General features: G+C 47.3%; 2 protein-coding genes across 5 annotated transcripts; one reads left to right on the top strand and one right to left on the bottom strand.

Annotated features, from left to right (window-relative positions):
- Positions 1-734: 734 nt before the first annotated feature.
- Positions 735-20,654, bottom strand: LOC117902249 (serine/threonine-protein phosphatase 6 regulatory ankyrin repeat subunit A). Of its 4 annotated transcripts, none has more exons than XM_034813504.1 (17): positions 19,962-20,654; positions 18,479-18,580; positions 14,711-14,812; positions 13,356-13,472; positions 11,587-11,679; positions 10,290-10,503; positions 9,907-10,202; positions 9,341-9,643; positions 7,856-9,283; positions 7,261-7,797; positions 6,994-7,200; positions 6,231-6,924; positions 5,738-5,824; positions 4,196-4,407; positions 2,609-2,737; positions 2,086-2,194; positions 735-1,767 (listed from the first exon to the last, which is right to left on the bottom strand). In XM_034813504.1, the coding sequence occupies exons 1-17, from the start codon at positions 20,337-20,339 to the stop codon at positions 1,505-1,507; spliced, it is 5,271 nt and encodes a 1,756-aa protein (XP_034669395.1). In that variant the 5' UTR covers positions 20,340-20,654; the 3' UTR covers positions 735-1,504. The 4 variants fall into 4 exon arrangements, with proteins under 4 accessions (XP_034669395.1, XP_034669394.1, XP_034669393.1 ...); XM_034813503.1 differs by lacking the exon at positions 4,196-4,407 and adding an exon at positions 3,610-3,839; XM_034813502.1 differs by lacking the exons at positions 4,196-4,407; positions 5,738-5,824 and adding an exon at positions 3,610-3,839 and having other exon boundaries at positions 736-1,430; positions 1,550-1,767.
- An 812-nt stretch (positions 20,655-21,466) lies between these two features.
- Positions 21,467-23,230, top strand: LOC117901189 (cytosolic non-specific dipeptidase-like). Its single transcript, XM_034811841.1, has one exon. The coding sequence runs from the start codon at positions 21,467-21,469 to the stop codon at positions 23,228-23,230; it is 1,764 nt and encodes a 587-aa protein (XP_034667732.1).
- The last annotated feature ends 1,154 nt before the right edge of the window (positions 23,231-24,384 follow it).

The following is a 24,384-nucleotide window of genomic DNA, read 5'->3' as shown; positions in this document are numbered from 1 at the left end:
TTCTTACTAAAATGCGACATTATTAGTGTGGCTTTTGGGTCTGCTAGCGCCTTAGGGCGACCTTGGCTTTGCTGTTTCGGGACAAAATTTCGCGTCTTTTCCGCTCTGATCACCACCGATTGACTAATGCCATGTTTTTCAGCAGTATTAGCTGTCGTATAGCCATTTTCAGTAAGCTACACAATAATATTTAAATTTTCTGGATATTGTTTCTTCTGTCTCAGGTACAACATAGGCACTATTTAATAAATTCATGAAATCTGCTTCGATTATTATGAGAAATGTCTTAATTTGATGTTAGTATTACTAGAATATAACCAAAAAAATATTTAACATCAAATCTGCAGGCATATTGTTGATTAGAAAATTTTGAAATATTAAATAAGTGAAAACAACGAAAAGTGCATAAATGAGTACATGCGACTTTTTTTAGTTTTTTATTTTTCGCTATTTAAAATCTTCACATTTGTATTTTTCTGGTATTGCCTATTTGTTAAGGATAGAGTGATTGATATCTACAAAAAAATTGGTTACGTTTGCATTATGCGTTTAGAAGTTATGGGCGACGAAAGTCAGTTAATGTGAACATGTACTCATCATTGCTCCCCACTGTACATATCTCGTTCCAGATGCTCGTTCGGGTTTTCAAAATTGGAATTCAATATTGATCTTCGTATACCACAATCTTGATGGGGCGTATGTTGCCATACCATTTTCTTCAAATATATCTTATTTATTTACAATTAAGTACAATTAACAATTTGTAGGCGTAGGTTTCTTATAAAAAATGAATCAAGCTTAGAAAATACGAAATTTCTATATTCTGGACAATGAGATCTGGAAAACAATGCGAGATCTGGCGGTATTACGATACAAAACGGTTTGGTTTGACGAAACTCCGACTGAAGCTAAAGTTAGGGATACTTACAGACTAAGATAATTAGTAGCTATGTTCGATCGCTCATCGTCGGATTCAGCTTAATACAAAATGCTAGGAGTTCGTTCAAAGAGTCGGGCAAAGTAGTCCAAAAAGGACTCATAAAATTGACTTATTTCAAAAATATCGAATATGGAAAACTTGTTTTGTTGTTCATCATTCATAATTGTCGTAGAAATGATATCCAAAAATAAAGAAACTTATCTGATGAGGCGCTTCGCAGGTTACCCAAAACAATTTCAATATTCTAGCTAAATTAGTTTACCTTAAGGCCACAGGAAGGTGAAGCTTAACTTAGGGTTAGTGCGGCTTAGCAGTAGGTTCGCTTAGAGTTAGTGTTAGGGTTAGGGTTAGGGCTTAGGAGTACAGCACAGGACAGACAGTACAGGCGGTTGGATAGTCGAGAAGAGATAGAGAGAAGTTGGTGGCGGAAGGATAGTTGGAAGAGAGAAGACAGTAGACAGTAGACAGTGGAGTGAAGTGAAGCTTAGACCTGCAATCGAAACTAATTTAGTAAGAAATCCAAGGGAATGTTTCTGTGGTGTTCCATTCAGAGTGCGAATTAATCTATTTGCGTTCCGAGGCGGCCTTAATGGCGGCCCTCTTTCCCACCTGTTGCGGCGGCTGCTGACCCCCGCTGCCCTCCTGGGATCCGCTCTCCGCATCCGAGTCCTTGAGGGAGCCGCCCTCCTCGTCGCCCACCAGAGCTCGATACTTCTTGGCAATGGCCTCCCAGTCGGCCACGTTCTCGATGCGGTTCTGATTGGCCTGCGAGAAGCTGGCCTGCGATCCCAACGGCGAGAGATGCACCTGCGACAGTGCCACCGAGTCTGAGGGGCAAACAAAATGGGATTAGAAATGCCAAATTCCCCCCAGCCAGAGGGTGAAGGAAGGTTGGAAGTAGAGGAAGAACTTTTGAGCTAGAGCGAGCCAATGTTTAGGAGAAAGAGAGACAGGAGAAACAGAGGAGAAAGAGACAGAGACAGAGATCGCGACAGTCTTACACGTGAAGAAAGAGACAGTTAGAGATGGAGATGGAGATGGAGATTGGTTGACAGCCCGCTGTTAGCTACAGAACTCCCGCACTTGACCAACGGGGGATACCCATGCTATCGAGTAGCAACTGCAGCGATACATACTTGTCTCACCTTTCTTGATCTTCGATAGCCACTTGGCGCCGGCCTTGGTGCGGGGACTGGCCTGACGTATTCCCATCATCTGTACCAGACTTGGACGCTTCTTTTTCTTCATGCGTGCCTGTGCGAGGCGTTTGGCGTTTGTGTGAGTTTGATCAAGATCAAGGCGCATTAGACACAGGACATGAATGACATACAAGACAAGAGACACAACATAAACGGCGATCAGCAATTGGTTGGACATCAAAAGCATATTCTCAGTGACAAGTGCCAGAGTGCTGACAGGTGCTCGGATATCACAGAAAAGTGCCAGGTGGAGAGTGGGTAGGTGTGTAGAGTGCAGAGTGGTGGCTGGACAACATTCACAATTGGTGAGATTCCTTTGCGGTTGTTGCCAAATTGCTTTAAATGGGTTGGGGAAAAGGTCAGTAGAGGCAGCGGACTGCACCCGTCCGAAGGACAGTTCTGATAGTTGGCAGATAGTAGACAGAATACGATAGACAGAGAGCGTTGCTTGGGGAATTCTTCGATTTACCTTGACCTTCTCGACGATCCACATAAACCAGGTGGTAACTAAATTAAGCGGCGAGGGCGCTGTTGTGGTGCGATGCATATTGCGTATAAGCTTTGACAAGCCGAATTTCCACTCGATGTCGGATTGTGCCTAGCATTTCATAGGTTTTGTTTTGTTTGGCAGAGTGTTTTGATGCGTTGATGGTTGGATGAGGCATGACATAGGAGTACAAGAACACAGAGTAGATACACGGGATGAGTTTTCGTGAGCTGAAGCCGGGTAATTTTCAGTTTCTTTCGTTTGGCTTATAAATATACGTAACTTAAGAGCTGCAAAAAGGATCAATAAGGGAAATATGCAAATGCAGACGCCCGTTTTGGATGGCAATCTCTGCTGGAAGTTTCTCCCGAAATTGTCATACAAAACCTAACGTGTTCATTGGTATATCTCTGTAGACTTAGGCCTAGGACACACAAAACACAGACACATATATGGACATGCAGCAACACGTTTTAAAGCATGCATTGGCCAGCACTGGCTGGCTGGCTCCTGCTAGGCGCTAGCTGTTCGTCTAAGGCTAAACACTAAGCTTTACTGTACTTCCAACTGCATGGGCTACTGGCACTAGTACGAGTCTAAGACGGCTGTGTGGCTGTTTCGGCATAGGCGTTTCCATCTTTGAGACACAGTTTGCTGCGAAAGTGTATCTCTCAGACTTGGCTAGAGGTTTGAGTTTTCCTGAATGAAACCTGGAAGATGCAAGTCTGGCAGGCGGTTGATGGATCTACAGAATGTGCCAGCAAAAAGTTCTCTAAGTTCAATTCTCTAAGAAATCTCTAATAACATTTCGACAGAACATCTCAACTCAAAATCGTTGCTTTGCTGAAAGAGACTTCAAGATTGATTATCATCATATATAAAGAAGATCCTTAGGTATAATAATATAATAATATTTATGTATGTTGTATGTATAGCAAGGTTGAAAAAGGATTGCTTAATAGAAGCGCCATTAGCAATACTACCTGGATTCGTTGATAGGTGTCTGACATCATAGCAATCAGCAGGTTAATTAGGACAACCACCGACACCAGCATGTAAATGCCAAAGACAATTTTGAACAGATACTCAACCCAGTACGGTTGAGTGGGCGTGGCTACATTTTTGATTTTGTCAACTTGCGTTTGCTCGGTCGTCGTCTGACCGAACACGGCGAAGAATAGCAACTCGAACGAGTTTATCGGATGCATGCGCACTGTGTCCAGATATGCCCCATGGAGAGACACCCCCGTTTCCGGACACGCACACACACCGCACACACACACACACCGTGGAAATTATATTGAAAAATAAAAAGATAACGGACGCCCATTTGTGCGACGAGCGGTTGGCCCATTCGTCGACCAACCCCAAGGAACGCCAATTGTGTTTCAAATTTTGACGGTACGGTCAGGGTTGTTGTAGTTATTACCGTTAAAAGCATAAACAATAAAATCATTCAATAACAAAGAGCAGAGTTTATGTATAATATGTTTAAGTAAAAGAAAGAGAGAGGCAAAGAGAGAGAGAGAGAGAGAGACATATTGGATTAGTGGCCTTGTCAATACAAACCTGAATGCGTTGATAAGTATCCGACATCATGGCAATTAGCAGGTTAATGAGTACAACCACAGACACTAACAAATAGATGCCAAAGACAAATTTGAAGAGCACCTCGGTCCACTCGGGACGCAAGTGTCGCATGGGATTGATGTCCAGGGTGGTCGTTTGTCCGAAGACGGCGAAGAACAGACGCTCGAAAGCCAGAAATGGCGTCATGGGTCCTAACACCGAACACATTCACATTATTCATTGACATTGACATTGACTCATACTTGATGCTGGATGGCATGGCTTGGCATTACACCGCATATATGTATATCGGAGAGATACAGGCATGGCACAGGCGTGTGTGCGAGATACGAGCGGTAGTAGTAGTAGTAGTAGATTGTTGGTTACATATTTTTGGGTGGATGGGTGAGTGCGTGTGTGGAAAACACGTCAAAAGCGGCAGCAGAACACATTCGCAGAACGCAGATCGCAGATCTCGCATTGGGCAGTTCGAGGATCGTTATATCAATACGATTCGCTTCGATTCGATTCGATTCGTTCTCGGGTGCAGAATTTGGTGGTGGGCAAGCGGGCGGGCACAAGCTGGAAGCCCCTGGCAGGCGGGCATTTGCGAATATTTATTGCAGAGTATACGGCGCATGATAGTTACGAATAATATTCTATATATTTAAACAGATTTTGACTTTGGCTAAACATCAACATGCAATATTGGAAAATATCAATTGATACACGCTTCAAGTGATTTTCTTTGGATAGACATCGACTAAAATCAGTAAAAGGAAAATTATATCAAAGAAATTTATAATACAAATATTTACTGTTGAACAGTTTAGACGGTTAAGGGATCGGAAAACAAGTTTATTTAATTTTAAAGAATTTTTAAATGGAAAATAAGTAACTTTTTTTGGATTGACTAATTTGTTGCTACTTTGCTTAGAAAGATTGAGTGGCAGTTGCCTCGAAAATATATAAGTGTCCATGACATTTATTAATAATAAAATAAAGTATAAAGTAAATAAGGTAAATAAAATAAAACTGAAATTGTTTTCATAACTTTTCTTTCATTTAATTTAAAATCCAATTCAACTGAAAACTTCTCGCTGCACAAGTTCATGTAAGGAAAGGAAAAATAAAGTTATAAAGCTTTGGGTATGATACCTATGATACATTGATCCACAACATCAAGGATATAGAAAAGATGGGAAGGACCCCAGGGTCCCTCTCCGGGAGTCCTGCCCCACACAGAAAACATGCCTCAAACGAAAGATTTTTGTAACTGAAACGAGCAAAGGCTAACGTAACGGCTGTTTGTTGTAAGGAACGAGGTGCGGGGAGCTGTTGCTTTTTCCATAGCACTGGAAAATAAGATGACAATAAAACTTTTACGCACAACATCGAAGGCGAGGAGGAGAGGAGCGGAGCGGAGCAGTGGAGTGGAGTGGCTCCAGCTCCGTTATGAGTAGGGGTGGGTAGGAGCACATGGGTGGACCATGCAAGGCAGGGAGAGAGAGAGAGAGAGAGAGAGAGAGCAATTGGACTTACGATCATCTTTGTGCTTGCGTCGGAACTCGCTGAAGCGATTATCGACATAGTTCTCCGCTGGAGGGGGTCGCGGAGTGGGCATATCATCTGTGTTTGATGCATTGAGATCAGAGAGAATGTGATTAGTATGGGCGGGGAGACAGAGAGGGGGAGCGAGTGTGGACACGACATCGAGGGGAGGGGAGGAGTTGGTTTGGTTTTGCTGTTGTTGGATTGGTTTGGTTTTGGTTTTGGTTTTGTTATTTGTACTTGTTGAGCATGCAATTGTTGTATTATGTGGTTGTACGAGTATTATTTCTTAGGTGAACATTGAGCACACACATAGACAGAGTTCATTCAAGGAAGGTTAGATACAGATACTTATCAAGACACATTGAACACGTTAAAGGAGGAAGTTTTGCGAGAAAACATTCCAGTAAAGAAACAGAAAAATGGGAACCAAAAACTAACGAGAAGTAGACTGGAGTAAAGCAAAGCAAACGTCTGGACTTACCGTCGCTGAAGTAGCCCCGATTGCGGTTCTTCTTCTCGAAGCTCCGCAGATCCTCCGGCGAGAAGTTGGCAAACGACTGATTCAGCGCCACTATGTGCATGGAGAAGCCGAACACGAAGATGGCCAGCACGGCCAGAAAGCGTGCCAGATCCTTCAGCAGGTCGCCAATGATGATGGCCCAGGGCCCGAACAGGTGGTGGAAGGACAGAAAGTCGAGGATTTGCACGCAGGCCAGCAGGAAGGCCAAAGCGAAGCACTGATTCCGACAGTACACCAGCGTGGGCCAGTACTCCTTCGAGACGAACACAAAGGCGGCCACGTGCACGCCCACCCCGGCCATGCCCAGCAGCAGGACCAGCACCTTGATGGATCCCAGGCCGGACTTATCCGAGGGATTCGTCAGCTCGAACAGCAGCAGTCCGCTCAGCCAGATGAGCAGCCCGATCTCGTACCAGTAGGGCACCAGGCTGAGGCGCAGCACCGGGTAGATGGGCGTGATGCCCACGATGCTCAGGTGGATCATGAGGTAAATGTGCGAGGTGAGGTACGACATGAACTTGATGATGGGCACCTTGTTGAACTTGTGGCCCATGGGAAAGGTGAACCCAATCCACACGGGCGGACACACAATGAAGGCCACAAGCAGCAGCATGATCTTCCAGGAGGCCCAGGTCAGGGAGCCGTGCCAGAGTTCCTGCAGAATCAAGCAAAGTTTAGTTCAAGATTATTCCAGTGGGACGGGGGACTCCCTCATAACACACACTTGAAGATATCGCTGGACCACTGTGTGGGCAATGACCTCCTTCTGCTCGTTCTCTATGAGGACGTCGAGGAACTCCACGTTGCGTTTGTCGGTGGCCTGCAGGATCTTGCCCGCTGAATCGGAGCCGGCAGCCAGAGCCAGCAGTTCGGTGGCCATCGTCTCGCATTGCTTGCCAGCAGCCACCAGATCCTTGGCGCGTTCTTTTTCCTACAAAATACCAATAAAGGTAAAGGGATTCGGAAGGGTAAAGGCTCACAGGAGACTCACCTTTGTGGATAGAACCATGTAAATGTTGGACAACTTGGCGGCCGTATCCACTGGTGCTGGGGACACCAGCACAAACTCCTGGATGGGCTTATTGTTGTGGTTCTTGGACACAACCATCAGATTGTAGACGAAGCGCTTGTCCTCCATGAGGCCGTAGGTGTCGTGCTCCTTGTTCATGAGGTAGCGCAGCACCTCGTTGTGGCCCTCGGAGGCGGCGAACCAGATGGCCGCACAGCCATAGTTCGTCTCGGACTTGGGCGAGGCACCGGCCTCGCACAGCAGCTTCACCACCTCCAAGTGACCGGCTTTGGCAGCACAATGCAGTGGCGTCCAACCGTTGCGATCGGTTGCATTTATCTCCGCGCCCTGTCCCAGCAGAATCTCCACCATCTGGATGTGGCCATGCATGGCAGCGATGTGCAGGCCAGTGCGGCCATTCCTATCCGTCGATTGGAGGAGTTCCGCCGACCGACTCAGAAGCAAACCAACCACTGACATGTGTCCGCCGAAGCAAGCCAAATGAAGTGGATTATAGCCCTGCAAATGTTGAGAAATGTTTCATTGAATGTTAAGGGAATTTTCTATATGGACTCACGTTTTCCGTTGTCGCCGCATCAACCTGTACGCCCGCCGAGTTGAGGAGCAGCCGCACCACATTCTCGTTGCCCGAGAAGGCTGCCAGATGGAGGGGCGTCATGCCCGACTCGGTGCCCAGCTCTCCGAACAGGCTCTGCCCCGTGGGCGTCTCCGATTTCACCGTTGCGGGGACACTCGTGAGGAGTTCTCGGACCGTGTCCGCTTGTCCGTAGTACGCAGCCACATGGAGGGGCGTTAGACCCAGCTTCTTGCTATTGATCCTCAGGGAGTTTGTGCTTTTCAGCACATCCAGCACCTGTCCGTGTCCGTTTTGGGCTGCCAGATGGACGGCGGTGAAGCCCGCCTTGTTCTCCTCGGTGCAGGAGGCGCCGGCACGGACCAGGGCCTTGACCACGTCCGCATGCCCGCCCTCGGCAGCCAGCTGCAAGGGCGTGGCATCGGTCAACTTATTTCTAGCCGAGATCACGCCAGACCGATCGAACTTCATCAGCTCCTCGATCACCTTCACAGATCCCTGCATGGCGGCAATGTGGGCGCAGGTGTTGCCGTCCTTGCTCGTCGCATTCACCAGCGACGGATGCTGTTGCAGGAAGAGTTTGGCCACTTCAGAGTAATTGTTCTGCGCGGCGACATGGATGGGCTTCTGGCCCAGGTCGTCCGTCGCGTCGATGTTGGCCCCCAGCTCGAGCAGCAGCTGGCAGACCTCCATCTGGCCACTGGCCGCCGCCAGGTGCAGGGGCGTCTGCTTGCGCAGCGTCAGGATATCGATCACCGCATTGTGGTCCTTGATCAGGAACTTGACCAAGTGCGTGAATCCGTTCATCGACGCCAAATGGAGGGCCGTGCGCCCCACGCGCGACTTCGAATTGATGAAGGCCTTGTTCGTCAGCAGGGCATCGCAGACGTGCAGGTAGCCCCGCTCGGCGGCCAGGTGCAGGGCCGATCGGCCCTCGGTGTCAAACACATCGACTCTGGCATGATTCGCTAAAAGGTTGTTGACCAGCTCCATGTGTCCCCGATGGCAGGCGATCAGCAGCGGCGTCCAGCCCACGGACGACTGCCGGTTCATCGCCTTCTGGATGTCCGTGGGATTCATGTGCGAGATCATCTCCATCAGCACATCGTTGTTGCCCGCCACGGCGCAGTAGTGGAACGCCGTCTCCAGCGCGTTCTTGGTCTGCAGCGTCACGTCCGCTCCGTTCTCGAGGAGCATGCGAACGATCTGCTTGTCCGACTCCGGGATCTTCACCTCCTCCTTGGTAATTTGGCAAGTGTAGTGCAGCGCCGTGGCGCCATCGTCGTTCACGGAATTAATGTACGTCGTGGCCTTGTCCGGGCCGTGCTTCTCCTTCACCGTCTCGATGAGGTGGCGCACGATCTCCGGGTGGCACGAACGGCAGGCCATATGCAGGGGTGTCTCGCCCGTCTACAAAGAGAGTTTATCACTGAATAATGCATCTATAGAGATCATTTTTCTACTCACATTGGACTTGTACAATGGATCTCCCTCGTCCTCCAGCAGCTGCATTAACGTGGCCAAATTTCCATGACGCGCAGCCACATGAACCGGCGTGAGGGCGTCGTCCGTCGTGAGGTTTGGACTGGCGCCCGACTTCAGCAGCATGAGGGCACAGCGATCTCCGTCCTTCACTCTCGCTGCAATATGCAGCGGCGTCTCTCGCAGCTTTCCGCCACGAACATGGACATCGGCACCAAATCCCAGCAGCGTCTCCACAACCGCAGGCTTGGCCGACTCCACGGCTATGTGCAGGGCCGTATAGTTGTCCTAAAGAATACTCGAAATATTATCTAGATCTACATTCGAGAAGGAAAAGACCCCTGCTTGGCTGACTGAACTGGGATGCTGCATTCCATCTGCTTTACTCGTGCCAAAAATTAACAAAAAGGCAATGGGAGCGGAGCTACCAAAAGTCTTAACAATCGGATAACTATTATATTATACGATAATTATTCTCCGCATCTTGTAATTCTGCTCCTAATATATACTAAGATCTATAGATTGTATTGTACAACCTTCCCCCAACTCACATTCGTGGTCACGTCCACCTTCTCGCCCTTTTGCAGCAGAGTGTTGATGATGCCCGTGTGGCCGTAGGCGGCGGCGGTGTGTATGCTGCGGGCACCATCCTTGTTGGGCATGTGGAGGTAGACACCCTTCTTGAAGAGCATCGTGGCGCACTCAGCATGGCCATTGAGTGACGCAATGTGCATCAGTGTGCTGCCATCCTTGGTGCGCTCGAAGATGCTCGCCTTGAATTTGTCCGCCAGTATTTCGATGACATGCGCATGCCCATTCTCGGCGGCCAAGTGCATCGGAGTGCGATCTGCAAAACGAAGCGGAAAACATGGAATAGATGGCATTATAACTAGCATTATCCTTGGTCCAGTTTCGGACTGGAACTCGCACTCACCTTGATTGTCCGCAATGGACGCTGAGGCACGCACGCCATAGAAGTACTTGAGTAGAGCCTCATCGCCCTCGGCGGCAGCGATATGCAGTGGGGTCTGTCCCTCGCCGTTCTGCGTGTCCACGTTGGTGCCGTAATCGACCAGGATCCGGACCATGTCCACGTCCCGCCGTCTGGCGGCCAAATGCAAGGCCGTGTCTCCATTGGCCGTCGTTGCCTGCCAACGAAATTCGAGCATGAGAAATTGCACTTCGTTTAGCGCATTTTATTTTAGTGAAGCGGAAGGCACAGGCCAGGTATGCCCCTCCCCGCTGTTGAGCTGCGTTTTGGCCACACATTTGACCCAGTTTGCTTGCCGACTGATTGCGTGTTCTGCCAGCGGCCAAAGTCAACCTCAACTTTAACTTTAACTTGAACCCTAACCCGCAAACTCCCTCGGGGCACCCCTTTCGGTTAATTTAATCGACACGCATTGCTCTTGGCATGTGTTGCACTTCAACTTCGCGGAATTGCCACAAAGTTGGGCTTCACGCAAATTGAAATTTTTGCGCAAACTTTGTCAATGTCGCGCACTGTTGCACTTTTCCCTATTGCCCCGCTGCACTGTTGCCGCACTTCACTCTCCATCGAGTGCGTAGCGCAGAGTAAAGGAATTTACATTTTTGATGTATTTACTTGGTTTGCGTACAGCTCAAGGCTCAACATGTGGACACAATCTGACAGCCAAGCTGGACACTTGATTGGCATTAATGAAGTTGGTTGTAAGGCTTGAGGCCTTGGTGGAACTTTGAGGTGTCTTGGGGGTTCTCTAGCATTGAATTTTCCAATTGCCAAATGCGTAGAATGTGAATGTGAATTTGCATGCATGATTTATTTGGTTGGCAGTTGAGATTGAAATCTCAGATGAGTTGAAAGTGATTGCTACAGAAGTAGGGAGTAAGTTTATGATTTATTTGCTAAGTTTCTTGCTCTGTTCTTAGAGCTCTGAAATAACGCTTGGCTCTCCAATGTACTCGCTTTAATCTCTTCCCGAGTCAGGAAGGCATTTAGAGCCCTTACTTCGACTCTAAATTCATGCCTATTCCAATTTGTGGGTTCTAAGTCCGTTTGAAGTCGATTTTATGTTACAGATACCCCAGAAAACTTTCCAAGGAAGTTTTTTTACAGCTCTAAAATATGGCCACAAACAGGATACCTTATCCATCTCTGAAATCCCGCTTAGAGCTGTATTAAGTGCATTTAAAATTATGGTTTTCGTAAGCGAAACATTTGTATATGTTTCATGTTGATTTGCACTCACCTTTAGTTGGTCCGCCGTTTGTGCAGAAAGCAGCTCTCTGCACATGGACTGATTGCCCGACTCCACGGCCAGAAGCAATGGGATTTTGCCACGCTAGGTGAGAGATATGTTGCTTGGTTAGCACACTAAATGCATAATTATGATAACCCCACACACACAAACATACACACACACACACACACAATCATAATCATAAATATCCAATTAGCCAATTCGAGCCTGAAGTGTTAACGGCAACATGTTCTTTCGCTATTTTTAGCCAACTTTCGCAACTTTCCGCTTCAACTTTGAAACTGCCAGAGGCTCCTCCCCCCTTCCACAACGCAGACAGCAGGAGGAGTGGGTGGGGGTGGAGCCATCGTTCCCAGCAGGAAGCGAGGGAAGTAAATCAAGTTGTACAGCGACTTGACCCCCTTTTTTCTGTTGGTATCCCCACCTTGTTGTTATTTGTTTGTTGTTGGCAACGAGTTGAGCGCCCTCGTGCGGGTGGCAAATTCCTTTCCCGAGAGAGAGAGAGAGAGAGAGAGAGAGCGCCTGGAATCCGCCTCGAGGTGCGTGCCAGTGTCATTGTGGCCCGAACAGCGTCGAACTGTTAAGCTATTTGGATGGTGTCCCGCGAAGAAAGAGACACCGCATCGAAGGCTAAATACTTCTTCATACTAATTTCGGCTGACAGTGCCATTATCGTGGTGTGGGTGCCGCTCTCTCCCTCTCTCTCTCTCTCTCGCTCTAATTGATTTAAATCAAGTTGCTGTTTGCCATTTACCGCATCGGAGCAGCACCAACGCATAGTATCGTATCGTATGGATGCCAAGCATTGTGTCTAGACAATCAATCGGTGGCCCGCGGATAGAGTCGATGGCAATTCGGAGTGTAATTTATGCGCTCCCCTCGCGTGCGTAATGGAAATATCGCCCCGTGCATTGGCACCCGTGCACGTGATGCGACAAATAGTTCCGCATTTCAGTTACCATTTCCCCTTTGTGGTTGATGGCGGGGACAGGGGAGAGCATTGTGCAGAAGGCGGGGTCCCGGTTTTCGGTTAGCCAATGCAAGTTAATCAGCGAGGCACGATGACGCTGATGGTAATTCAACTCTGACGGCAGCTCGCTGACTTTTCCAAGAGTTTTCTTTCGTATTTTTGCACTGTGAGAAAACGGAATAGCCTTTTCTTTCCATGGTTTCTAGTTTAACATTGCTTTTAGTTCTTTTTTTATGACAAACTTCTGTGCAGAAAAGTCATCCATAAATTCACAAATAATAAGTAATTAAAAATTAATTAAATAAACAATTCAACATGAAAATTTCCATCTAAATATACGATGAAACATAGCTACTATTCAGTGCAGTTCTCATATCAAAATCTCACAGTTATTTTGTTCATTAAGAAACAAATTTTTCTCAGTGCAAGAGGGACAGGACCATCTCCTATTTTTTGGTGGGCTTTCTGAATTTTCGGCTAGTCGAAATGCATTTGCTGTGGGCGGTTTTTGGCGTATCGATTTTCCACAAATTGTGTTTTCTTTATTATTGTTGATGTTGCTTGACTTTTTTGCATACATACTAAATATTGTTTTATAGTTCTTTTGGGGATCTCTGTTTACGTTGGCACCGCCTGGCACTGGAGTCGAGTGACTGCACTCTCTGCAGTGGGAGTTCGAGTATGTGCAGCTCTTGCAAGCGCAGATAACTTGGCATCAACACTTGTGGCTCTCCACTCTCGCAATTCATTCATTCACTCACTCACATGCACACTTGGTCACACTTACGCCGTCTGCTTTCACGCGTATGTCCTTGCCAGCAGCTGCGAGGAGAGTGCGCAGGATATTGGTTGCAGTTCCGGTCTGCCGACTTGACACTAAATGCACCGCAGTCTGAAAGCGCGACTGAAAGATGATACAAAAAAACGTCACATTAAATACGGATTTTCGTAGGTGTGCACACACTGGTTAGGTTGGGGTGGGGGGCACGCACTTATTGGCCTGGCAACACCTTAATATACGAGCAATAGACGGAGGGAATTATTGTGCTCTGTGCCGTCTATTTGGTTAATGTTCACACCCAAAAGACAGTTCCCATTCGGTTCAAAATCCCGCTCGCTACTGAATTGGTGTGTGGCTCGTTTTTGCGTTTATAAGCACATTCGTGTCACTTTTCCTCCTCTCCAGTTCAGCGGGGGAGCGCGCTAAGCTCATATCACAGATTGACAGCCAAAAAAAAGAGGAAAAAAAGAATGAAACTTATGCCACTACTCACACTGACAGGCCGCAGTGGGTGGCCACGGAGCACAGGAGCAGAGCTCTGGTTAGGAGAGCGAAGGGAGCGGCAGGTGTTGGTTGGATGGTGTAGGGGCAGGTGTGGCACGTGGATGTTGCCACGCACACACGCCAACGGCGAACACTTGAAACTTTGCTGTTGCCAAAACAAAAAAGTTTGCATCTGCCTCATACATCCCACCCGCTCTCTGTCTCTCTTTCGCTCCTAATGGGTGCTCTCTTCTGATAATCATCAGTAATTTAGGCACGGCACACGCCCCCCAAGCACTCACTGCGGCAAGAAAAATGAAGAAAATCGTATTAATTCTAACACGAAACTGAGAGGCAACAGAAAGACCCGGAGGATACCTAGGGGCTGCCTATTCCCAGGAGTAAAACTTGGTTACATTTTCTGTATAAACTTCAACTAAATCTTCGAGTTTTCGAGTTGTTTCTAACACTCTCTCGACACACTCTATTTTCCCTTCTCTTCCTTTAAAGCTGTGGCCATGGATTTAATAGGGTCGAGACTTTGCCATCATAACCTTGTCGCCAGTTTATTGTTGGCTGCCGCCAAAGTCACATGCAACATGCGAGCCACAAAGTGTTGCATCTTCGGGTCTGACCTTTGGCCCTGGCAGTATGCGTCTAATGGCCCCAAATTGCCCGTGAAGCATTCGTCATTAATGAAGCTGATAGCAGACCCCCAAGGTTCCTTGCCTCAATCGGGGAATAACCAAAGTGCTGCCATCGCCTTACGTGTCACCCCCCAGATGGTGGGCTATTAGGGAAAATTTCATAATAATACGAGTGCAGCGGCTACGAGAGTGATGGGAATAAATTGTAGATGTTTGGAAAGGAATACTTACGCCACCGGTGGAGAAGGGATCCACGCCGCGCTTTGTCAGCAAATATTTGACGACATCCTCGCGCGAATACATGGCCGCAATATGTAGCACATTATAATTATCCTGCAAGAGAGAGAGAAAGAGCAGAATGGAAGCTTAAATCAATTGCAATTCATTCGCAGGAAACTCCCGCACTCAGTGCCGGTTCAGTTCAATGGGTCAAAGTCAGCGCTGGTATTCGCTTTGCATGTGGAGCAAATCCGAGCCCAGGCATCAGGGTGTGGTTGTGCCTTCTTTGATTACTTAAGCCACAATCTTGCATGCGGACTTTCACTTACTAGAATTTCTTAATGGCCCTTGCAGTGGCCCAACCTCACATGCAAAAACTGCATCAGAGCTGCTCCAGAACAGCCCGAAAAGAAACAAAAACTGAAAGTGGAACGGAAAATTATGACCCTGACCAAATGACCAAAAAGAAAATAAACTTTAAAGATAACGTCCCACCAAATGTTGGCCTGTTTTTGGGCGACAAATGGGGATTATAGGGTGCGAAAGTGACTCATATGTGACTTGTGGCGATGGCACTAAATATTTATTGCCTCATATAATGAGCCATAACGCAATGTGTTAGCCGTCGACTGCTTTGACTTAATTTATAACTAAGCCTCCCCATTGTTCTCAACCAGAACGGAAGTGAACTGGTTTTATATGCGAAAGAATGTGTAATGGAAAGGTCTTTTAGCACTGTCATCGGGTTGGTGGGTGGAAACCAGAGCTGGTAAGTGGATACATTCGCTGAAGGTTTCTTTTCTGGTTTCCAACTTTAAGAATTCAAAACGCAAAAGGTGGTTTTCCAAGAAATTACAACTGAAACACCGCCTGGCGTGTAATAATCGAGTACTTTCCCATGGGATTTCCCCTTGAGCGTGGCGCACGTAGAGTGTGTGGGCTTCGTTGCATGTGAAATTTGCGGTTTCTTTTGGTTTATTTGCGAGTATTTCTGGCCGCAGCTTTAGCTCATTTGCATAAAACGAACGCAAGCCGGCCGAATAACGTCGAGTCGACGGCTTTGACACATGTCCAGAAAGGCAATCCAAGACGTTGCATAGCAGGAAAAACCAAAGCAAACAGAGCCACACTCCACGCGAGGAGGCAAGGCCTGGCCTGGCCTGGCCGGGCCGGGCCTGGACTTGGTAGCAGCGAGTGGCAGCCTGGCAGACAGATAATATTTCACGCGCTGTTTTGCATACTTTTTGAGTCAAGTCGTGGTGGGCCTCGTGGCTCGTCTTTGGGCCTGTGTCAGTCTGTTGTTACTTGGCGAAAAACGAAAGCAAAAACCGGAAACAAAACCAAAACGGAAGCGCAAATTTTCCAGCACATTTTTGCCTTTTGCCTTGGGTGAAAGGAGGGATAAAAGAGAGGCACGACCCAGTTTTTGTGGGTGTTTGCGGCGCAGATAAGTGTGCTACGCTTTCTTGGCCAGTTGACGCCCTGATGTTGCAAATGAAGTCATTCCGGCAATTACTATTACTCCGCATTGTCACACACCCTGCAGGAGAGTCAGAGAGTCCTCTTTAAATAATTATAAATCCGCATTCTTCCACACACCCCAGCGGCTAATGAAGTTAATTAATTTTTGGCACACGCACTTCTGTGGGTGGAGTGACAAATGATGGAGCACATTTTTATCCCGCTGTCAGCGCCACACATGGAGAGGCTTCGCAGTGGAGTCGTACTCCGTTTGAGCTTAATTAAAATTGCATATTAATGACGCCACTGGCCATAAAAATGTAGCGGATGTGGCGCCTGACGCCGAGGTCCTTCTCCTTATCCACACTCGAAAGGTCAGGCCCAAAAAGCCGCAAATGGAGTTCACGAACGGGGCGTACTTTCCAGTCATGTGCTTGATTAATTGGCTTTTAAGTTGCAAGGAGGTGTTGCCGTGCCACCGCCCCGACAAGATCCACCCGAAAGATGTTGAGAAGTTAAAAATGTTAATTAGCCAGCAGTTACATCATATAAGAGTATTCTTTATGGCCATTACAATGGTCACGACTCTCGGGCTCGACCTGTCGTGTTGTGTCGGAATTACTTTGGACTGACATTTGCCTAAATTGCAAATTGCTAATGCAATAAACAACATTTCTCTTTGGACAGAGGCAAGGCTGTAAGGCTGAGTTTTTCATTCATTTAGATGGCTTAGTGGCTGTAGCAAACATAAATGTAATTACATTCAGGAAAAAGTTTAGGGAGTGACACTAAAATGGGAAGATAGTATCTTAGAAAGGGGCAAAACCTCAAGTATTTCTCAGTAAGGTGTGCCGTGAATGGCGTAATGTAAGTATCTTTTTGTCACATATAATGTCATGAAAATAATTAAGTAAATGATGCAATCCAATCTTGAAGGATAGCCACAGAAGGAAAGGAAGAATATTCTGATATTGTGGGGCATTAAAATATGTAATTCAATATTCTTTCGAAAGATTATTAATGATATCTAAGGGATAACGATTGCGCTGTCAATTTATGGTAGATTCACTTTGTGCAGGGAGCATTCAGATGGGATCAACCAAAAATGTATCTACAAACAGATTTTCCTGGGAATGGGATGCCTAAAGATCATTTTGAAGGATGAAAAATCGTACAATAATGCCTGTTAACATTCAATAACAATGAAACACTCGTCAGTGCCTGTATTTTTGTAGTCCAACATTCGCGTGCTCAATTCTAACTTTAACATATCCCCAAAACTTAGTCGTCTTCCTCCATAAGCTAACAAGATTTCTGAGCATTATTTTATGAGCTGATGAAACAGAAATTTCTGTGTTTGTTTTGGTAATTTAATTCGCCAAGTCTGCGCTGGTCTCCCTGGGTTTGCCAACAATTATTTGGTAATTAGGTCAAGGATTTTTATCGTTTCAGGGCCCCAAAATGTAAGACCACAGGCAAGTGGAGTGCTCTGTGGTACTTGTGGCAGAGCAGCTACGAATGAAATGTGCTAAGTAATTGCGGCATGCAAAGGCACAAAAGCCAGGCCGGCCAAAAGGCCGCTGCCAATTGGTCACTTCATTTGCAGGGCAAAGGCTACGAAATCCTCCAAAAAAATTGGCAATAATCACGATTATAAATGGAAGACGATATAATGATGATGGCCATCATCGTTGACCTTTCATCTTCAAGATTTAATATGAATTGTAGCGATGACTTGAAGAGCAATTGGTTCTCGAAGGAACTTTTCTTACTTCTACTTTCTGACCGACTTTATATTTATTTCATGAGAGTGTAGATATGATAACATCCCCGCTTGTAGCTTCTATCTAAATATATTCCCTTAATGTTTTACTTTATCAAACGTGTAAACAAATCAAAGCAAGAAATTTCAGATGCCACCCTAAGGAACCATTGACGAAATTCCCAACCGGACTCTGGCGTGTTTACCCAAAAAACCAACTCGCAGTCGCTAAAGTTAACTGAATTCAATCCAACCCAACTCGACTCGACCATTGGCCAAGCTCTGTTCGGTTGACCCATTGAGGAGAGTCGCCGGGCAGCCGCGTACATTTTCCCAGCAGTGCGTGCGGAAAGTGCGTGGATGTGGCTGGTGTCGGGAGTTACCCACTGGCATTCCCTCTACGAGATTTAATTATGCGGTTTTTATTGATTTGACACAATTTCAGCGGCTACTGTTGGCACCGCCGGCTGAAACAGCTGGTCCGGACTATATCGGTCTCTTGTGGGTAGTAAGGAACCACTTTAAATTTCGATTGCTATTCTTAGCCAAACACTTACATTATTGCGGGCTCCCACATCGGCGCCCAACTCAATCATGCGATCCATTATGGCGGACTTGTTGTCCTTGGTTGCGTACATCAGCGGTGTCATGCCGGTATTCTGAAACGGAATATGATAGAGATACAATCAGAAATGTAAAAGTACTAACATGAGTGAGATTTTCTTGTAGCAGAAACATTTTGAAAGCAAAGTCCACTAGTTCTATTTCTACCTTCTTCAAAGTATCCCAAATTACCTTTCTGATGTTCGCACATTCACTTCAATTTTAGCTCCTTAAAAACGGATTAATTCTAGTTCAGAAATGTTACATTTAATAGCAGAAGAAAATTCATTTGACCAACCAACAGGTTCCCATTGTATCATTAGCTACTTTTGGTACCAAAATGGCTACAGAAAATCCAGATGCTGTTTGTAGATTACTTGTAGACCCATGTATTTAAATGCTAGAAAATAATCTAAAATAATACTTTAATATTTACCAAGTTCTCTAAAGAATTACTAACAGCAAACCCCTGTTGATATCCGAATCAATTTTCCCGAATCTCTGCCGCTTGACCCCATTCTCAAGCAGTCCAATTCATTATATTCATCATCATTATCATGGAATTGGAATGGTTTCGCAATCTGCAGCTGATATGCGGTAGTACTCGTTCATTTACATACTCATAGATTCCGATTCCATCAGTCGGCTGAGCCTTTAGCGCAATTATAAGGAAATCAAGAGCAAACCCATCAAGCCGAGACCTGAATGAAAGTCTCGAGCAACTGCAAGTAAGGCGAAAATAGCAGAGGCAAAAATAGCTCTGGCAGCGTGGATGGAGGCTATATTTATGCAAATATCGTCTTGGGCAGAGTCTAGTCTGGCAGACGTATCCCCTCGTATTCCCTGTGGCTGGTTCCTTTACCCCTTTTCAATGTCTAGCCTGTAACCCTGCATTTGATTAGCATTCGGCTGTGGTTGTCCTCGACTGTGCAACGTTAATATTATGTCAACGACTTTTTCGTTTGATATTTTTATGGTAAATTGAAATCGAAGCGCTTCAATTTCCCCAATGTTTTATGAGTTTATCGGTTGGGTAGTCAGCGCAACTTGTGGCCGTGCGCCACCGAGGCCCAGACCCAGAGTCACAGTCAGAGTCAGAGCCGAGCCATTGCCTTGGCAGCCAAACATTTGGGACGCGCTATCAAATAACACTCCGGGCCTGGCCTGGCCTCCAGTTTCTGTTTCTGTTTCTGTGCACTGTGTGTCGTTATTTTGGCTGGTAAACAACCAGAAATGGGAAAATGCCGCCGACGTTGATAAGGGCGACGTTTGTACATAGCATACATCCTGTTCCCTATGCCTACTCCTGTTCCTGTTCCTGTTCCTGTTCCCTATACCTATTCCCGTTCTGCCACAAAATTGATTTTACAAATTACTCTACCCAGCGGCGGGCGGGTGAGTGCCTGCGGGAGTACGAGTTCCAGTTATACCACTCACCATATCGTGTATGCCCGCCAGGGGTATGTGGTTGCCATCTTCCCCCACGTTGGCCACATACTTCTCCAGTTTCTTGAGCTCCGCTTCGATGGGTGTCCACTCGCTCTTCATGGCCAGGCTGAGCACCTTGTTGGCCGTGTCGCGTATGGAGGCGCCGGCACTGGGCGGCTTGGGGGCCGGAAAGAGGTCCATATCCTTTTTGTCGCCATTGCTGGAGCTGTCGTCCTTGGGATCGGAGTCGGCCTTACTCGCGGGCGTTGCACGTTCGCTGGGCGTTGCCGAGTCGTCCGGCGGACCGGTCAACGATGAGGGGGTCTTCCGGCCAACGCCAGCGCCCCCGGCACCGCGTCCACCACGTCCTCCGCGCGGCTGAGACATTCTGCTGCTGCTGCTGCTGCTGGTGTCCTCAGGCTTCCCCGTCCATTACACAAGAACGCCGGGAGGAAGAGCAGGAAGAAGGGGAACAACGGGTGGGATGGGATGGCCGAAACACTTTTTTGCTCCAAGCTAATTTATGTTTCCATTGTGCGGTTTTCGCAGCTTATTTCCGGATTATTGTAATTCCTTTATTGATTTGTGATATTGTAAAATTTGTACTTGGCACTCGCTTCGCACTCGCATTGCACAAATTCTGTCGGCCTCCGCATTTTACCAATATTTGTTACCAACAATTTGCATTTTCATTGGCAACACACTCACACCAACTCACTCAAACACACACACATGCAGGGAGCGAGACAGAAGTCAGTATTCGGAGAGGCAACAAAAGAGGTCTCTTGGCTTCAATTTGCCTTTTTGCAGCCCACTTTTCTATATGTTTGCTGCCTACAAGGAGCTGTAGCTATAGCCAACACATCCGCTTGTTATTATTCCACTTTGATTCTTTCGCTTTCTTCACTTTTACTACACAAATTTATATGTTTAGCCCCTTTTATGGTTTCGGTTGCGTGTGCGTCAACGGTTATGCCCCCGCTCGGCGGTCGGTATGTAGTGTGGTCCTTTGCCCCGTTCGACCACTGCCACTGATGCCGCAGCTCCAACTTGCACTCGAATTCGACTGAGAGCCACCAACCGTTTGCAACGAGCGTCTGCGAGTTTCTGATTTGCCAGCCCCAAAACTGCTTGCCACAGTGCCTCAGGTGCGACTCGAGTCGCCGCAGCACCTTGGCAACACGACGAAAGAGCCTCCGGCGGCAGCGAGCATCCGCGCAAGCGTCTGTTTACAATTGTTGAATCCCCACTCCCGGATCCACATGACACAGTTTTTGGCGCCAAAAGCGAAGCAGAAGAGGCATCCGTTTGGGCGAACTTCTCACGTTTCCTTGGGATTTCCACTCTCTCTCTCTGGTTGATTTGGGAACTGAAAGGGGTGATGGCTGAGAGATACATTGAATGCCTTTGCTTCATCGAAAACTACGCCATTTCCCATTTGGCTTTCATTTAAAAAATACACAAAATTGACCAAATTTGTGATTACAAAAATAAAACCTTAAAAGAGCATCAAAATGATTTGCTGGGGCCAGCGTAATGAGTGCGGTCTGCTGTGCAAAGACGACAGCTTCTGCAGATGCGGCATCGGGGAATGCGTCAAGGACTTTCCGGTTCACGAGCGTGTCCATTGGAAGGAAACGGAGCTGGCGGATGTCGTGCACGCCGCCCACCTGCGTGGCCACGAGTTCCTCAAGAATCTGGCCTCTCTGGTGCAGATCCGTTCGATCAGTCAGGGCGTGGAGTACGAGACGCAGAACAGGCAGATCGTGGAACGCGTGACCGAGCACCTGGCCGAGATGGCGTTCATTGTGGAAACGATGGAGGTGAAGCCCTCCGTCGGGGGCAGCGAACAAACGCAGTATGTGATCTTTGCCGAATACTTCTCATCGCCTGCCAAAACCAATGTGGTCATCTATGGCTACCTGGACGTGCCGCCCATTGGCGAGGAGGAGAAGTGGACCCACGATCCGTTCAAGATGACCCAGCTGGATGGGACAATGTACGGGCGCGGAGTGGCCACCTCCAAGGGTCCGCTCATGTGCTGGATATACGCCCTGGATGCCTGGCAAAAGGAGATCGGCGACCTGCCCGTGAATGTGCGCTTTGTGATCGAGACGAGCCACTACCAGGGCAGCCACGGACTGCGCGGCGTCATCCACGACCGACCGGAGTTCTTCCGGACCGTGGACCTCATCATTCACTGCAGCCACCTGTGGATTGCGGAACACGCGCCCATGGTCCCCACCAGCCACACCGGCTACATCTACTTCGAGCTGGAGGTGCGAGAGAATAAACAAGCCAGTCCCGAGAAGACTGCTACAACGGGCCACGAGCCCATGACCGAGATGTGCCAGCTGATGAACTCCCTGATGGACATCAAGAATGGTGTTCTGGTGAAGGACATCAACAGGCATGTCATGCCGCCCACGCACAAGGATTGGGACATTTTCTGCCTGGCGGAGGTTGGCACCTTGGAGTTCAAGGACACCTGCGACATCGATCGCCTGCCGTACGAGCGGTCCAAGCAGCAATACCTCAAGCACAAGTGGTGCCTGCCCAGCCTGTCGATACACGACGTTCGGGTCTACCAGCCGGAGAGCATTCGCAGCCTGTACAAGCCCACACGCATCGTGGCAAAGTTCTCGGTGCTGCTGGTGCCGGAGCAGAGCATGGAGTACGTGAGGTACTTGGTCAAGGATCACTTGGATCAGGCCTATCTGCGCCTCAAGTGCGTGCACATCGCCCGCATTCGGGTCGTTGACCAGTTGGCGCCGCTGAACGAGTCCCGCCACGACATCTTCCGCAAATCCTTCAAGGACGCCTTCGACAGGGTGTTCGACTGCAAAGTCCACATACCAGACACCATCACCATCAGTCTGCCGATCGTGAACGATCTGCGCAAGTTCTGCATGCCCACGGCACACACTTTGGCGGTGCCCTTCGCCTCCATCCACAACCGCCCTTACACCGGCGACGAGTCCATCAGCGAGAAGATGTATGGCCAGAATATGGAGCTGTTCCTCACCCTGCTCTACGAGATGGCCATGCAGGGAGCGGACTGCAAGTGCAAGGTGGAGCAGGACTACTGCTTCAAGCCGGGCCACGGCTCGGGCAGGGACTTCAGGCACATGGTGGACCTGGTGCAGACCACCCACGTTGTCCTCGAGATGGATGCGGCTGTCAATACAAAGAAGGAAAAGCTGCGCGAGACCCTCAAAAGGTCGCCGGACGCCAAGGACGTATTGCTCGGAGAAGACCGGGAAAGAACGCTCCAATAAGTTGCCACACAATTGCCGGTACTGCTAGATGTGTGTGCCAAAATTGAGTGTCGTGTGAAAGTCGTTAAGGGGTATAAATAGACCATCAAGGTCAAGCAAATAAAATGCTTAATGCCCATTACGGGGGGGCATTGGGATACTCAACCTTACAGCTGCGATAACACAAGTAAGCATTGAACGCACGGTGCTGGGTCATGTCTGGCTCACCTTATCAAAGATGCCAGATAATGCCAGCCGACTGTGTGGTACTAATTCTTATCTTCTGGGAAACATACCAAATCAAGTGATTAAAGGGTGAATGTGTGCAGACTATACATGCAAATATGTATAAATACTAGACTCAATGGAATTATATTTAATTCAAATTTTGTTTGTCTCTCCTCTGCTAAAAGCGTCTGTCTTTCACAGCTCTCCTATTACAGCAATCAAAAACGTGAATTAAAGTGTTTTCATTTGTATGTTGCATGTTTATTCTGGACATGTGAACTTTTTAAACATATCGAAAATATTGTAAAAATGGTACCGATATTGCATCGTACATTATATGTATAACTCTGTCCTTATCATCTAATTAATTCGTTTATGTACATAGTATGTGCTGCAGTATAACATTATTATTCCACATACAAACACACAAAAACCGTCAGAATCCCCAACAGCTGCACGACTCTTAATCTTCAGTAAGTAAATAGCGATACACCACATAAACAAGCCACTTATATATGTACAGACATGTATTAAATTATATTACCTACATATAAAATATTTATCAGCTGCTGTACAATCAGCAATCTAAGGTGTATTACATTATCACAGATTTCATGGGCAATAACAAACTACTTCTGAATATTCAGGCCCACTCTCGACTCGACAGATCACTGAAAAACTGAGAGACATAACCATACACAAGGTCCACCCTAATCGGGAGAGAGAGAGAGAGAACGCACAATTTAGGCAACTCATAAAACTACGAATCACGCCATAACAGAAAAAAGCTGCAAACATTAAAAACAACAAAAACCGGTCGTACGCCCCGCGACCAGACGAATGCGATTATACAGCAGACGCTGCGACAGCCACACGTGCTGTCTTTCGGGAATGGCAAACATAGAAAATAATAACAACAACAAATGAAAACAAAGCAAAGCAAAACA

This window comes from Drosophila subobscura, chromosome U (genome assembly GCF_008121235.1).
Source record: "Drosophila subobscura isolate 14011-0131.10 chromosome U, UCBerk_Dsub_1.0, whole genome shotgun sequence".
NCBI classification, from domain to species: Eukaryota; Metazoa; Arthropoda; class Insecta; order Diptera; family Drosophilidae; genus Drosophila; species Drosophila subobscura.
Note: the sequence above shows the minus strand (reverse complement) of the source record. Positions and strands in the feature narration are given on the sequence as shown.

What these genes read in the sequence shown, in the direction of transcription:
- LOC117902249 (XM_034813503.1), bottom strand. Translation starts at nt 20,339, where the DNA reads ATGTCTCAGCCGCGCGGAGGACGTGGTGGACGCGGTGCCGGGGGCGCT. An exon ending in ATCCATTGTACAAGTCCAAT is followed by an intron (nt 9,284 to 9,340) that starts GTGAGTAGAAAA and finishes CTCTCTTTGTAG; the next exon opens with ACGGGCGAGACACCCCTGCA. An exon ending in TCGGGGCTACTTCAGCGACG is followed by an intron (nt 5,825 to 6,230) that starts GTAAGTCCAGAC and finishes CATCAAACACAG; the next exon opens with ATGATATGCCCACTCCGCGA.
- LOC117901189 (XM_034811841.1), top strand. Translation starts at nt 21,467, where the DNA reads ATGATTTGCTGGGGCCAGCGTAATGAGTGCGGTCTGCTGTGCAAAGAC.